The sequence below is a fragment of the Pteropus medius genome, unplaced genomic scaffold, assembly GCF_902729225.1.
Source record: "Pteropus medius unplaced genomic scaffold, Ma_sr-lr_union100, whole genome shotgun sequence".
NCBI lineage: Eukaryota > Metazoa > Chordata > Mammalia > Chiroptera > Pteropodidae > Pteropus > Pteropus medius.
Window position 1 is genome coordinate 6,114,094 of NW_024354503.1, and position 17,180 is coordinate 6,131,273.

General features: G+C 43.2%; 1 protein-coding gene across 6 annotated transcripts in view; it reads right to left on the reverse strand.

Annotated features, from left to right (window-relative positions):
* Positions 1-9,101: 9,101 nt before the first annotated feature.
* PTAFR (platelet activating factor receptor) overlaps positions 9,102-17,180 on the reverse strand; it is a 33,826-nt gene continuing 25,747 nt past the window's right edge. For all 6 annotated transcript variants that reach the window (XM_039854862.1, XM_039854864.1, XM_039854866.1 and 3 more), the window contains one exon: positions 9,102-13,774. In XM_039854862.1, the coding sequence (XP_039710796.1) occupies positions 12,702-13,774 (1,073 nt within the window). In that variant the 3' untranslated portion in view covers positions 9,102-12,701. The remainder of the gene's footprint in view (positions 13,775-17,180) is intronic.

Here is a 17,180-nt window from a genome sequence, read left to right on the forward strand (position 1 = left end):
GTTACCTTAGAAAGGTTAGTTGGCTGACGAGCAGCCATCCTAATTCCCCCAATTAGAATCTGGTGGTACCGATCTAATGCTGTTCTCCCTGCCTGAGAATTGTGTCCCCAGTCTGGGCGGGAGGAGGGAAATTCCTCCTCGATCTGTTCCCCTGCTTCCTCAGCTCTCCTCCCTCCCGCAGCTATCTTTTGTTTCAGTCCGAATGTGTCCGCTTTCTTCCTGCGTGAAGCGGGTAATTAAAAGTTGTTGGCAATCATCCCAGGTGAGGCAGTGAGTCTGAAAGACACTTTCTAAGAGTCACATTAATGCCTGGGGTTTCTCAGAGAAAGGCGGATTCTGTGCCTTCCAGTTGTACAGGTCACTAGTTGAGAAAGGCACATAAACCATAAAGGGCCTGTCTGTGTGATGCCCCTGGGGTGGTGCTTCTCACAAGGGGAGGATGGCTGGGTGGTGGTATTGGCTGGTGCCCCACCCGGAGGAGGAGCAGGAGGCCCATAGGGGTTACCTGCCTGCGTCTGAGGAGGTGAGGCGGTGCTATTTGGCCTCTGTTGTCCTAGATTATAGAATGGGGGAAGGTCATTGTCCTCCCGTGGAGATTGGAGGACTGAGGGACTGGGCTGTCTTGGAGATTCAGTTGCTGCATGTTTCGGGGGGCCCACAACTAAGACTCACACCCTTAGAGAAAGGGCACACCGGCGGAGCCAAGGAGGGGGTGTCTGAACAAGGTTTAACCATTGATTGATGTAGGGAAACTGATCGGGATGTCCCGGGTCTCCCGTGACAATCTTCCAAACATTCCTCACTAAACTCCTGTCAAAAGAACCCTCCGGAGACTGGTTTACATCAAAAGACAGCCACTCAACTTTACACAATATTTTTAATTTGCCTGGAGAAAACTTTATGCCATAGTCAGCTCCTTCTACAAACCCTTCTTTGAAATGTCTCAGGAGAAAACCCAAAGGTGTCTTCTGTGAACTCAGGCTTCCCTCCATCGCTTGCGCAGAAAACACAAAACAGACACTCAGACAAGAACAATCAGACACTCAGACAAGAACAATTACTGGGGTGTAGGACCTAGATAAGTCCGCCACCTACAACCTAGACAAGACCAGAGACAATAAACAGAATCCTACAACAGGGCACAGGAGGCGGCGTCCCGCGGCCTGGCCATGGTCCAGAGATATGACTGCGTCCAGTCTCTCCACGGACCCCCACTGACCGGTCAATAGAAACAGGAAGGTATCTTTTATCCAGACACCGAGGCCTCGTAAATTCCAGATTCCCATCGGGACCAGGAACAAAGAGCATGTCCTGAAAGTTTGCGTCCTTGACGATTGTACTGACCCGTCACAGCATTCAAGGGCCCTGGAACGTCTCAGGTTGGCCACCCCTTTGAATCTGTAACAGGGACAGCAACCACTTCGGAGGCCGGTCTGGTCTTAGATCCCAGGGCCACTCCCTGAGATCTTGCTGGGGCCTCCAAATGTTGTAGCTGCCAGCCCCCGAAAGACACACGGACCACCAGAAATCAGTGAGTTATAGGAAACACGCTCTTTATTCAGGCAGCTGGGCCTGCCAGGGGTATGCAGACCCCAAATTAAGCAGCCCCGAAATGTAGAGGTACAAGGTTTTTAAGCCCTAAATCCCATTCCTCATTCTGTCTTAAACACAAAGGTCTATTTTTCTCCTATTCACTACCTGTCAACCCACAGGTCGGTTGTGCAAGCGGAGGTACAGAAGCAGAAAGCTTATTGTTAGAATGTTATGTTCCCATGGGTGATAACCTATGTTCCCATGGGTGATAGCCTATGTTCCTATGGGCGATAGCCAAGCAGTAATTATCCAGCCAGCACAGTAGGTAGCCTCTAGAAGCTGGAAAAAGCAAAGGAATGGATTCTTCCTAATAACCTTCTGAAGGAACACAACTCTGCCACCACCTTGATTTTAGCCCCATAGACTCATTTCAAACTTCTGATCCCCAGAACTATAAAAGAATAAAATGTGCTGTTTTAAGCCACTATGTTTGTGGTAATTTATTATAGCAGCAATAGGAAATTATACATGCCCCCTCTTCTTTTGACAATAGAACCCCAGTTTTCTTTGGGGAAAGCAGCCCCACTCTAAGCCTATATATTCCAATGAAGCCAACTCAACCTGGGGCTCCCATGGCGGGATACGTGACCTAGCCTAAGCCACTCTCCCCATTCCACCCCCAGCCACATTGATCAATCAGGATTGGGCATAAAATCTCAACCAGCCCAATCATAACAAATTTCTGGATTTATCCTAGGGCTGCTGGAGAAAAAGGCTCTACTCCTCTTTGCTGAATGTGAATGGGGAAGGATGTACCCCTGGGAGTCACTGGCAACCATCTTGCAACCATGGGAGAGAGACTGAGAATGGAGTCAACATGGAATAGCACAGCTGAGAGATGAAAAAAAAGAGTAACCAGATCCTAACACAAAGCTATTATTCATTTTGGTACACACTGGATTGTTGTTGAAATATTTCTGTGGGTAAATAAATGCAACCCAGAACCTCCTGGGAATAAGAGTGATTCTCCCACTGTCTCCCAGACACCCAGCAGGGGACTTTCAGGTCACTCCTCTGACATCAGTTCTGATGGGTGAGTGACAACGCAACACCAGTTGCTAAATTTTTTGAATATTACTCCTGTCCTAATACTATTATTTGAACCTATCAATTCTGGGTCCAAATGTCTAACCTTGGATTATTATTGAGTTCTTTTTGTTATTGTTTAAGCCAGTATACGTCAAGATTTCTGTCAGATGATAATCAAAAGAGACCCCACAAACAGGAAAATGTGAAGTCACAGAAGCCAGAAGATGAGAGAGTTCTAAGAAGAAGAGAATGGTCAACAGAGTCAAATGCGGCTGAGAAGTCATGTAAAGCATGTAAAGGTATTAATCGTATAAGCCCATAGCAGGTGCTCAATAAAAGGGAGCTCCCCCCCCTCTTATGTCTTTTATTAATATTAACCAATATTAATATAGGTTAGGTTTAGCTATGTAAAACAGAAAACCCAAACTAACAGAGACTTAAATGAGAAAATTATATTTCTCTCTCACATAAAAGTTGTCCGGGAGTAGGTAGTAGAAGGCAGGAATAATGCTCCACCAACATCATGAGCCCAGGCTCTTTGTCTCATTCTGTTTTAGCTTTCATTTTCAAGGTCACGTCAAGGCCAACGATAACTGCTGAAGCACCAAATTCCAGGCAAGAAAAAATAATAAAGGACAAGTAGAAGTGGCTCACTTAGCCGAGTCAACTCCCTTGAAGTAGCATTTCCAGAACTGGCAGCTCTTTCGCTTAAATCTCATTGGCCAGAACTTAGTCACAAGGCTATCCTTAGCTGTAAGTAAATATATATAGTCCTAAGCTGCACGCATTGGTTTAATATGATTTCAAATCCACTTGTTTATGACAAACACACAAAAAAGGAGAAAACGTCCCTTCCCTTCTATCTAAGTAGGAAGCGTGTCAGGGTGTCATTAATCCTGACCTATTATTGCTGATAAGCAGTCAGCAGCCCAACTGTCAAGGGGCTCTCCTGGGGGCTTATCTACAAGAACATGTGGATAAGCAACAATGGCAAAGGAACATTCAGACTATGAATACTGAGAGTTTGTGAGGACTATTTGAGAGTTTCGGTTTGGGTAAGGAGACTCTTCACTAACCTAAAAGCTGCCCAAAGACCCTTGGGGCATTAGCTCCTGCTGTGATAAAGGCTACTTTCTTATCAGCAGTGTCAAAAAGCCATACAGGGGCCCCATGAAGGAAGTCAGTCAGCTTGCTTGCTATGACACCAAGGTCTCTGTTGTCTAGTAACATGCTCTGGCAACGGGGTACTTTTACTAATGCTCTGGCCTCTCGGTTGGTCGCAGTCTCTCTTGAGTGCCTCTTCCTATAAAAAGGTACACTTTATATTAAATTTGGACTTTATCTCTCATCACCTCCCCTTAAATGAGAACAATGGTGTGATTAATCTGTCATTTCTTTGGGGTATGTTATTTCCTTCTTTGGCTTATTAAGAGATATCATCCTGTACGCTATTAGCTTATGAAATGATTATAATTCCCATAGTGAACCTGTACTAAATAAATTGCTGGCAAAGACAGAATCAGTCTCTGAGTATAACTTTGCAGCCTTCCCAAAACAAAACAAAGCAAAACAAAACACACTGTTATTCCAAATAAAGTAACGGTTCTTCTATTTTCAAAGAGGGAGAGAATAGATATTAGGCAACCAGCAATATTGCTATAGTTAACTGCTCACATTCCATGGCACATGTGATATGTGATGGCACGTGTGATCGTCCTTCACAGATTACAAAATGATTTCCTCTCTATTACTTCTCCAGAACCTTCTAAACATCTGTGCAGTAGCTGTCATTATCTCCATTTTACAACTGAGGAAACCGAGGCTCATAGGCAACTAAGACCAAACAACTAGTGATGACAGAACTGGCTGATAAACCTAGATCTCACTCCAAGGTCCAAGTTCTTCTCCATTCCCCGTCTTGCCTTACTGAACTAATTTTGGCTGCTGTTGTAGTTAAAATTCTTTTGTTATGAAACATCCACAATGTTAGAAGCCATTATCAGGCCATAAGATAAAAAATAAACAATGAAACAATGAACCGTGGAGAGCAATAATCATCTCTTGCTTTCTAGTTCTCCTTTCCCTCTCCCCAGTACCCAGAGGGTACTAAAAAGTGTGTGTGGAGTTACTTTGAGTCCACTGCTCTATCTGAACGACCCTTAGTCCGGGGCAACATTGGTGCCAACTGGGGAGATGTGGGGGTGGGGGGGCGGTGAATATCAGCAGTTATCTGAGAGACAGGCTCCCTATCATCCAAGAACAACCAAAGCCCCTCTTCAAGTGTCAAATCATCCTCTTCCTGAGACAGGAAAGAGGAAGGAACGGACATTTATTATGTCTATTTTATAAATAAGGAATCTGAGGCTGGGGAGGTGAAGTGATTTGCCCAGGATCACATAGCCAGTGGTGACACAGCCAAGATTCAAAAGATTTTTAGCATTTGCTCATTTCTGTGGCACAAATACTCCCAACACGGCTGATTTAAAACGAACTAACGTGACATTTCCGAAAACAGAGCTGGGAAAAAATGCTCACAATGGACTCGCACACGCAGATCATTGAATAGCAAACACAACACTCTATTGCATTTTTAACACTTGCCTGCCACTTGCTAGAGTGCAAAGGCAGAGTTTTCGTCTTTTTTTCTTTGTCCCCACAGCACATAACAGAGTGCTACCTGTGATGGGCAATCATTAAATGTTGGTGCAATGAGAGGACATCTGTTCTCTTTCACAAGGCCATGCTGCCTCAGACAACCACACATACCGAGAAAATCATGAGTAAAGAAGTTTATTGATGAAGCTTTTTCACACACAGTAACTCAAGCAGAATTTGTTGAATCAATGGCAGGCAACACCACCTTGAACTTGATGGATCCACTGTGAGAAAGGCTCCTTTGGGAGCCTGATTTTCTCCCTCCTCACCTCACTTCTTCCTACCCCAACCTTCCTCTTTAAAAAGAGTATTTTTGTGTGCAGTAACATAAAATTACCATTTTAACCATTTTTTAAGTGTACAGTTCATCAGCATTAAGTATATTCACATTGTCGTACAACCACTACCACCATCCATCTCTAGAACTTTTTCATCTTTCTAAATTGAAACTCCATATTCATTAAACAATAATTCATCATTCTCTCTCCCCCAGCTCCTGGCAATCACCATTCTATTTTCTGCCTCTATGAATTTGACTGCTCCGGGCACCTCATATAAGTGGAATCATACAATATTTTTTCCTTTCATGTCTGTCTTATTTTGTTTAGCATAATGTCTTCAAGGTTCATCCATGTTGTAGCATGTATCAGAATTTCCTTCCTTTTTAAGGATGCATAGTATTCCATTGTAGGTATATACTACATTCCTTTATCCATTCATCCCTTGATGGACTTGTGTTACTTCTACCTTTGACCTCTGTAAACCATGGTATTCAAGTCCCTGCTTTCTTGCATTTCAGAAGTGGAATCACTGGGTCATATGGTAACTCTATGTTTAAATTTTGGAGGAATTGCATACTATTTTCTACTGCAGCTACACCACTTTACATTCCCACCAGCAACGCACAAATGTTCCATTTCTCCACAGTCTTGCCAACTCTTGTCATTTTCTGGTTTTATCTCATTATGATTTTGATTTGCATTTCCCTAATGATTTGTGATATCGAGTATATTTTCATGTGCTTTTAAATCATTTGTCTATCTTCTTTGGAGAAATGTCTATTCAAGTCCTTTGCCCATTTTTTAATCGAGTTTTTTATTGTTGAGTTGTAGGAGTTATTTATATGTTCTACATATCAATCCCTTATCAGATATATGACTTGCAAATAATTTCTCCCATTCAGTGGGTTGCCTTTTCAGTCTGTTGACAGTGTCCTTTGATGCCCCATCCCTTCTTTTAAGGAACTGATTCATCAGTTCCTTTCAAAGGTCAAAATCCCCTGACCCGTGCATGCGCAATTCTTTTTAAAACACTCTCTGCATGTATTTTAGAGTGACTTAGGAAGTTAAATAAAGAGAAACCCAGATTAGTCACACTCTGTTCCTCTTTTATAGTTTCACATTTCTAAGGAAAATACAGTTACACAGTATGATTTTTTGGAAAGGGGCAGGGGAAATGGGGCGTGGGCTAGAGTGAAAAGGGAGGCTGCACAGTGAACGACACAATCTATCAGGACAAAACATAACATTTACTAAGCAATTTTAAATCTTCTAAACTATGCTATTATGTCAACAGTAAAACTATTCTCATTTCACAGATGAAGAAACAGAAGCCCAGGGAGGTTGAATAGTCTTCTCAAAATCACAGAGTAGATGGAACTAGAAACTGAATCCTGGCAACATGGCCCCAGAGGCCACTTTATTGATCACTACATGACATTGCGCAGGCTTTGGAGTCAGAATTATCTGAATTGAAACTCAAATGACTAATAGTACTTGACTGCAAACCCATTAGTAATCTGAGAGAGATCTAAACTAAAAATAAAATTTTACTTCACACCTACTAGCAACCTGAATGTTGGATAATGCCAAGGGTGGGTGGAGAATTGGGGAAATAAACTCTCATGTAACTATGGGTGGGAATGCAGACTGGTGAGGCCATTCCAGAAGTGATTTGGCAGTTCTTCATCCAGGTAAGTATGAGTGTAGCCTCTGACGTAGGAATGTCACCTCTGGGTATACGTCCCAGGAAATTCTTATATCGCTGCATAGGGAAACATCAGGAAGGATCTCCTCACAGCATTATTTATAGAAAAGGGAGTTAAAGACAACCTAAGTGTCCATTGCCAGGGAAATAGGTAAGTAAAATGTAGATGTGTGTGGTGGAGGACCAGGTAGCTATTTGCATCAGTGAACCGGATGATATATTTTAACATAGTTAAATTGTAAAAACAATGCTGAATGGGGGGCAGAAATGAGACACGAAATAAGGTCCATAGTCCAATATATATAAATCCTGCTTTTTATGTAAATTTAAAATGAATACACACAGAAAATAACACTACATTTTCCAAGGATACATACGAAGTCAAAGATGTTTATTGAACGCTCTAAAACAGTTTTGGGGGCTGAGACTGGACAATGGCGATGAAAGAAAACAGCATGTGTTCAGACAGAAAAGTGTACAAGAGAAGTGTCTTGCAAAATGAAGGTAATAGAAGATCTATGCATCTCGGTTCAATCAAGTTATTGCTGTGTGACCTTGGATAATTTTACCTTTTGGTATTTATTTTTCTTATATGGAAGATGGAAGATATGGGCCTTCACAACCTGTGTCATGAAGGATGTCGACAGGAAGTCAGTGCAGAATGAAAGTGCAAGGAGCCAGACAGATCCAGAGATTCACTGCATGGCCTTGGGGAATCGCTTCACTCTCTAAGCTTACTTTAAAGGAGGTGGTCAACACAGGCCTTACTGAGAAGGGGACAATTGAGAAAAACCTTGAAAGAGGAGGGGAGGGAGTGAGCCATATGGATATCTGGAGGAAAAAGTAATTCGGGCAGAGGGGAATTCCTCTCACAGTGGCTGGGACAAAATAAGCAGTCAGTAACTGTTGAGTGTTCACCCCTTTCCCTCCTCTTACATAGATGTCAGGATCCAGGTGACCACCTAATGCACCTTCCAGCTTCAGCAACAATGACACTCTGGCTTCTGAAGTTCTTTGAGACAATGTTCACATACACCATCCACATGCAGGACTGTCCTCCCTAACTGATCTTAGGAGCCTCAGCCCAGAAAGAAGTCACTGCTACTGGGGCTTCAGCCTGCGTAGGGAGCACAAGAGCATTCAAACAGGAAGCTAGAAACAGCTGGTGAGGGCTGTCATCAGCTGCTATTCCCCTCAAGAGACTCCTACCCCAGCACACACTCCAGCTAGGACAGTGCCTAGAGGGGCTGGAGTGAGAGTACAGTCACATGGGGGAAGGAGAGAGGGAAAGGGACCCATATTACTAAGGCAGATCTGGGTTTGAATATTATTCTGCCACTTAGTAGCTCTTTTATCTTTCCAAATCGCTCACCCCCTCCAAGCCTCAATGTCCCTGTCTGTAAAATGGGTATGAAACATAAATTTTGTACAGTGGTTGTAAGGACTCAATGAGACAAGATATGTGAAGTAGCAAATATCTGGGACTCAACAAAATGTAGGCCCTTCTCCTTCTATACCAAGTACCTGGGAGGCAGCCACTGTCATTCAGTCAGCTTGGTCCTTATTTATTTTATTCGTTTCTATGGGGATGGAATCACCTACCTTTCAGGGAGAGTGTGAAGTTTCCATGAGACAACAGATAAAAATTGTGCTTAGCATACTTACTGGACCAAAATAGGTACTTCATAAGTGTTTGTTGGATACCTGGATAGATGAACACATGGATGAATGGATGGGTGGATAGATGAATGACTGGGTAGTGGGAGAATGGTTTCCTGGCAGGATGTCAGGGGAAACATAATTTGTATTATAGAAATACAAGTCTGCACAAAAACCAGTTGTTTTGTAAGAGGGTTTTATTACACCTATTTGTGGCCTTAGCTCTCAAGCACAGATAAACATAGATGAGTAAAAACAGGCGTAAACATGCTCAGTTCTAATCAGCTGTGACTTACACTTTCCACACTCTTGTGTCTATGACTGACTCATCTCGATGAGGTGAGGGGCCAGGTCTTGCCTGCACTAACATTCTCTAACTGAGATCACTGAAAGTTCCTTGGGGTGAAGGCTGAGATCAGGGGAAAATGCAGAGTGAGGCCTTTTGACTTAAAAGATGGCTTGGAAACCCTAACTGGTAATGTTTCTTCAAAAGAATTACAACTCAGTGTTTCCTATCGACCCTGTCACCACTACAAGAAGTAAGAGACACAGGTCAGCAGCCAATTCTGTGTTCACTGCAGTTCTATGCCATGTGCTTTCTGCAATCTTTTAACCCCTCTGAGTCTCATGTTCCCCTTAATAAGACAAAGGGATTGGACCCTTGCAGCTCTAAAATGTTCAGATCCTCTGAAAATCCCCACCTCCCTTTAAAATGTGTACATGGAACTTGGGAAGGATATGTATTACATTCCTTCCCTAGCTGTCCCTGAAGAATCAAAATAAGTGCGTGTTTATGTCAATGTGTCTGTTTATGCTACATCGTGGGAAAGCAGTAAGCTTTGGAGACAGACGGATCTCGGTTCCAGGTTTTCTGTGAGAAACTATAGATCACTGATGATTAAGATTCAGTTCCTACCTCAGGATAGGGAAGACAGACCTCGAAATGGATAAACGTCCATAACCATAGTAATTAAGGTATAAAAAGTTGGGCCCTCCCAGACTAACATGTTTCAAGAAGGAAACCAATGACCCTATCTGGAAGACTTCAGGAAGGCTGCATGTAGAAGGTTTTCTGGCTAGGTCAAAGAGAAGAGAAAGCATCTGAGAAGGTCAGAGGTCAGAGGTCACAGAGGGAATGAAGGTGGCTGTATTCAGAGTGATGAGAGGATCAGCAGGGCCATAGCGTGGGCTACAAACTGAAATACTCCTCCCACCCCCATGGTCCCTGGGTGTGAGTAAGACCCTGGCCTGTATGTTGGGGCAACATTCTGGGGGAAGTAAGGGGGTGATCACAAGTCATCATCTCAGAACCGTCCAACTTACTCTTTATTGAGCACTTACTGAATGCAGACCTTGTTCACCTTGTACATATCACAGCAGTGTTTCCTGAAGTGTGATATGCAAGTCCCTGGGGTGTATGAGGTGACTTTAGACAGAACACCAAGAACATTTTTATTTTAATAATTATGTTTTATGTTTATGTCTACCTTCTATGTATGGCAGGTGCCATTAGTTTTCATTTACGATTTAGTTACAAAGTATCCTTTTTAAAAAATTTAGGTTTTGAAAAGTGACTTAATTTAAAGAAAAATATTTATTAAGTAAACATATAGCTGGTACAAAGATATTGCAAAAATTGAGGGGTGGGTAGAGGAATGATTGAAATTCGAGAAAAACTGTGGTTTACCATATAAGTATTTATCTCTTTCAGAGCTCTTTTGCTTGCCAGTCATAGATAACTCAAATCAGCTTAAGCAAAGCAAGAGAATGTAGCCTAAAAAGGGACTCTCACAGGCCCCAAAAGACAAAGTGCAGTTGTGCCTCAAGAAGGACTTGGCCTGGAGGAACAAAGACAGCAGGCCCCTGGAAGCCCCCCACCCCCAGGCTCCTGGGGTCTGTCCTGGTCTCTTTGCACATTTCCATCTTCTCTCTGAGCAAAGCTATCTTCTCTAGGATGCGCATGCAGGTGGCCGGCCTCTACTACCGTTCCAATTCCCCTCATATACACACAGACACACGCATGCACACACACACACAGCTCCAGAGTTTATATATCTTCAGGTGAGTGGCCTGCAGAGCCTGAAATAGCATCCCTGAATCTTGCTACTTTTTCCTGAGACAGAGCACCTGACTGGCCCAACTAGAGCCAGATGCTCACCTCTCATCCATTCAGCTCCCGTAAGAAGATTGAGAGGAAAAAATTCTCAGAAAAAAAGGAGAATCTGGGATGAACAGTCACCCTGACCAAGAGGTATCTGCATCGGCAACTTCATTCACTGCTTATAACAACCCTATGAGGTAGGAAATTCAGCTCGGAGTCCCTCAGCAGAAAGTGACAAAGCCAAGATTTGAACCTAGGTCTGTGAGACACGAAAGCTCTAGTACACTACACTATCTACCTGGTCACTATCGGCTAAGTCTAGCCCACAGCTACTATCCTGGGCCCAAGCAGGTTACTGGCTCACTATGAGGCAGTTATCAAAATCATCAATCCAGTGCTTGCTCAGTAGACAGAAGACAAGAATTCCAACTTTATGGGGACACTAGCTGAAAGGCAAGAAGATTTCTTTGAAGGTCCACAGGGCTCTGGAAACAAGAAAAGTCTCCTCCAAGTCTTGGGTCTGGGGCTGCCAGGTTCATACTGCAGGTAACTTAGCTTAGAATGTGAGAGGAGGCTTGTTTGAATATATTTTCTGAAAATCACAAGCAGGTATCTAGAGATCCTTGAGAAGCTGACACTTATCTTCTGCACCCAGACGTCAAAGTGCCTGCTGGCCTTTAAGACCATAATTGCTCCTCCCACCTCCCTTAAGTCAAATTAGGAGGGGGGCTCTAGAAAGAGAGGTAGAGAGGAGACCTGACAGACTCTTTCCACTCTGGGGACCTCTCCACACACAGGCACTTCCCAGCCTAAGCTCCTCTTCCCATGGAAGGCTCTGGGCACCATGACACCGGAGTCTGGCTTTGAGGGGTGTTTGCCCACCACAGTGGGTGGCTGCCTCACAGAAAGTACTTCATCAGGGTTTGTTATTGAGACAGACAGGTGGGTACTACGGTTGTATCTCTCCCACTTCCCTAGAGCTCACCCAGGCCTGAGGTGAGGCCTGTGCAGGCAAACACGTCTGCCTCTGGAAACAAGTCCCTATTCTAGCATTGGATCTATATATGTTTTATTTCCTGTGGTCACCATTCAGGAGAGGTTGCTGGGTGAGTCAGGAGAAGTTTCCACTGAGCTAGTTCCCCTAAGAAGTGTCACAAAGACCTTGTGCCTGTGAGTAGAGACAAGGTAGCACCATCTTAGCTCAAAAGTCTGCCCCAAAGATACTGCCACTTTGCCAGGGGAGTATCCTTTTTCCAAAACCCCCTTTTCTGTCTTTATAGTAATAAAAAGAGTGATTGCTCAAAACTTTAGGCCATACTCACTTGGGCCTGCTGCCCTGGTAGGGTGAACTGACTGGTTCAGAGTCTGCCCCCAAGGTCTGCCCCTGGCCTTGACTTTCCTCCCAGAGCTATAAGATTCAAACACTCTGGATGAGGTCACCAGTCAAGGTTACTATGGCATGTGCCCAAAGGTGGCTGAAGGGGCTCATTCAAGTTCTAGATTTTCCAGCAGTCTAGCTCTGCCATCGTCCCTGCCTCGGGGAGGTAGCCTCCATACCTAATGAGCCCAGTACCCAGGAAGGAGGTACCCAGGCCACAGCAGATACCCCTCTTCCCCCCAAGTCAGTCGTGATGTCCATGAAGGAGAAACCTCTGGGCTTAGCCTCAACAATCAGAGACTAATTTTTTAAGGAATTGACAGGGTTGTTGTTCAGTGGCAAAACTACTTCGGTGCCAGTCTCCGTGGTGGCTAGGGGGCATTTCCGGCTGCTGCGCATGCTGTGGAACTTCTCTGTGAGGTGCTTGCGGAACTTCTTGGTCAGGAAACAGTAGATGATGGGGTCTAAGACACAGTTGGTGCTAAGGAGGCAGAGGGTGACCTGATGAGCATCGTTAATAGCCTGGTGGAAGTTGCTGTCCTGGAAGCCCAGCTCAGCCAGGGTCCAGGGTAGCTGCACAATGTGGTGAGGCACAAAACATATGATGAACACAGCTAAGACTGTGCAGACCATCCACAGCGCCCGGCGCTTGACTTCTGCGTTGTGCTGCAGCTGTGTGGGTTGCATGAGCAGCGTGCGGATGATGATAAGGTTGCAGAAGAGGATGATGAGGAAAACAAGGAAGAAGCCAGACACAAGGAAGATGTGGATGATGAGGACCGGCATGCTGCCCTTCTCATAATGCTCAAAGCAGCGAGTGATGTTGCCTGAACCAGTCTTATTGGGTTCTACGTTGGTAGAATCTAGGACAAAGAAGTAGGATGCAGCAGCCACAATGGCCACCCAGATGACCAGGGACAAAGAGATGCCACGCTTACGGGTAGTGGCCTGAGCGGTCTTGATGGGTCGTGTCACTGCCTGGAAGCGGTTATAAGTGATGACGGCCAGGAAGGCCACGGAACAGTAGGTGTTGATGAAGAAGAAGCAGCCAGCCAGATTGCACAGGAATTTAGGGAGAATCCAGTCGCCCTGGTGGTAGTAGTAGATGATCCACAGGGGTAGAGTGATCAAAAAGAGCAGGTCGGCCATGGTGAGGTTCACCATGAATATCTTTATCTCATTCAGTTTCTTGGAAGGGTACAAGTGGACAAAGACCCACAGCACATAGCTATTGGCAACGACCCCCAGCACAAAGATAATACTGTAAATAATTGGGAAGAGGGTGTATCGGAATTCAGAGTCCACACGGGAGGAATCATTTGTCTCCATTACTCTGGGCTGGAAGAGGCAGCTGGTCAGTGTCCTGTCTGAGCCTGAAAGACCACATAGGAATTCTGGTTAACGAAAGGCCAACAAGGGACTATCTCATTTCATCACTTCCAAGACTCCCATTTTGCACATTTTAAAACTTTAAAATCAATGGTATTTTCCAATTACGTGGCATTTTGTTCTTTCTACATAAAATAAAGGTATATTTTTTGAATAAATGGCATCTGAGAGTCAATAAAATTAATGGCAGTTCAGTTTCTTTTCACTTGTTCTATTTTAAAATATACCTTTTTATTATTTGGCTTATTTTGACTTAAAGTTTTAGATAATCTATTTCTGGTGATAAAACATATAATATAAATTTTTAATATTCTGACAAGATATGAATATTTTTCTTTTGATGAAATTTCAAATAAAAATTGTGATGGTAAAATGTTCTATATTAAAAAACATTAATGTGCTCATAAGAAATCTAGAAAATACAGAAAAGTATAATACGAGGGTCACCCAGAGAATGAAATAGTAGCCAATCATTAGAAAGAACAAGTTAAAACTAATTGTCCTGACATGGAAAGTTGTCCCTGGATAATATTGTTAAGTAAAACAAAACCAAAAAAAGTTGGTATGATGCCATTATATATGTGTATACAAGTAGAAAATGATCTAAAAGGAATCACCTCTGGGAAGGTGAGGTAGGTCTGCTGGGAAGTTTATTTGCTTGAACTTTTAAGGGTAATTTATTACTTTAATAATTAAATTTTTTTTAAATATAATTTCTTTAAAAGTATACAGTAGACGACATTTTAATCAAATGATCAAGATAAACATCATCATCATCAATAGGACATATCAACATCATGGACCCCTACTATGATGTATTGAAAAGGACACAACATCGCTTCTGTGGTATTCTTGCCAGAAATGCATGATCATAATTTAGTCACGAGAAAACACCGTTTAAACCCAAATCGTGAGACGTTCTACAAAATGACTGATCAGTACTGATCAAAAGTGTCAGGATCATGAAAGACAAAGAAAGACTGAGGAACTTTCAAAGATCAGAGGAAGTCTAAGGAGACATGATAACTAAATGTAATGTGGGACCCTGGATTGTATCCTGGAACAGAAAAGGTCATTAAGGAGAAAACTGGTGAAGTTCAAATAAAATCTATAATTTAGCTAATATTGCATCAATGTTCATTTTCTGGTTTTGATCATTATAGTATGGTTTTGTAAATTTTTAACATTAGAGAATGTTGGATGAAGGGCATTCATGAACTCTTTCAACTGTTCTGCAACTTTTTTGAAGGACTAATATTATTTCAAAACACAGGGATTTTTAAAGTATATTAAATAAGATTAAAACTAGTCATAATCCCAGTACCCAAAGTCTGGTCGATTTTCAACAGTCCCTCTCCCCATCTACTCTCCATCAGAACCAGTTGCTCCCTCCCCTCCCATCTTGTTCCTCCCACTCTGTTGCCATCACAAAAGCCTGGAAGCCCCTCTGATGGTGTCTGTTGCCGTGGGCCGACTCAGGAAAGCAGCTCAGGGAGAAAGGGTGGCATGAGACTCAGCTGGGATTAAGTGAGGCCTGAGGCACATCACATACCATAGTGCAGTGAAAAGGGTACAGAACTGAGAGTGAGAAACAAGACGTTTAACACTTAGGAGCACCTCTTTCTGAGCCAGGAATCCTGCCAGGTGCGTCCACATGCACTATTTCACTTGAGTCTCACATAAAGCCCCGTTTTACAGAATAGGAAACTGAGGATAGGGTAGTTGTGTGACTTGTCCAAGATCACGCAGCTGTTAAGGGATGCAGCCAGGCTTTCAAATCCAGCTCTGTGTTCATTTGTTTGTTCACACTTTCATCCAACAAATACTTCTGAGCACCAATTGCACATCAGTCTCACTGCTAAGCACGGGAGATACAAGGTGAACACAACCAACAGGGCCTCTGCACTCTGGGAACTCACAGTCTCACAGGGGAGACAGACAAAAGCAATGTAAACAAATATAGTTGCTATTCAAAGAAAACGGGGTGCTGACATAGAGATAAAAAAAGAGATCTACTTAGAAAGAAGGTGACATTTCAGTTGAGGCCTGAAAAAGGAGCAGAGAAAGAACATTCCAGGCAGAGGGATCTGCATGGGTCCAGGATTGAGGCAGGAAGGAGCTTGATAGGTTCTAAGAACTGAAAAAAAAAGGCCACCTGATGGCCCTTGCCCTGACCTCCAGCTGCTATTTCACCCTCATTTTGTGCTACCTTCCTACCAGCCTCCAGCCAAAATGGACTTCCCAGGTGGGTCTTCAAACCCACCCAGACCTTTCCTACCTTAACTTCCACACATACCCATGCCGTTCCCTTGAACGTTCTTCCCCACCCACACCCCACTTCCACCTAGCCATTCCAACTCTTACTTCAGACCTTAGCTGAATTTCACTTCTTCAGGATGTCTTCACTGGCCTCAGGCCAGATCAGGCCCTGTTTCAAAGCTCCCTGTACTTCTTCATAAATCTTAGCAGAGTTGTAATCATATTTGTGTGATCGTTTAACACTCTGTCACTTGACTACGAGCCCCAGGAAAACAAGGACCTTGTCTGTCTAGTCAACAGCTGTTCCTAGCACCATGAACAATAATGAAGAAAAGGGTACTAAGCCTGAATTACACCCATCTCTTAGGGAGCCCTAGAGCAGTGGAAAGACTTGAAGAGGCCTATAGATACTCACAGGTGAGTTTAAAGAAACCACTGGCTCTAACTGGAATTTCGTTGATTGAGAAAATTTTTATGCTTTGTTTCATTTAGCGTAGTGGTGATTTGTCTATGTTAAATGCAATAACTGTGGCTTCCATTATTCTAATGAATCATTGTGATTCCTTTAAAAACAAAAACCTCACCCTCAAGTCACATTGTGAATTACACAGTTGATTTGAATTACGAAATTTTATGCTGCTTCTCCAGCAGCGAAATCACTAGCTTCTATTCTGCTGGGACGTTTTCCACTGCCATCTGATTCCAAAGGTCTAGGCTAACAGTTCCCAAGGGCAAGGGGGCATGGAAATGAGGGAGGAAAGAGGAATACTCCGAGACCTTTCAGGGAATCCATGAGGTCAAAACTATCGTCATAATAATACCAAGACATTATCTGCCTTTTTCACTATGTTGATATTTGTGCTGATGGTATAAAACAGTGAGCAAAACTGCTGGCTCCTTAGCACAAACCAAGGCAGCAGCACTGAACTGTAGCCTGAGTCACATTCTCCACATCCATGTACTCAGCATAAAAAAAATAATAATAATAAACAGTGAACCCCCGCCCCGCAAAAAAGTCAATTCATATCTAAACGTTCTTGATGAAGCAAGAAAATTATTAATTTTATTAAATCTTTAGTACACATCTTTTCCAATATTCTGTGTCAAAATGGGAAATCCTCATGAAACTCC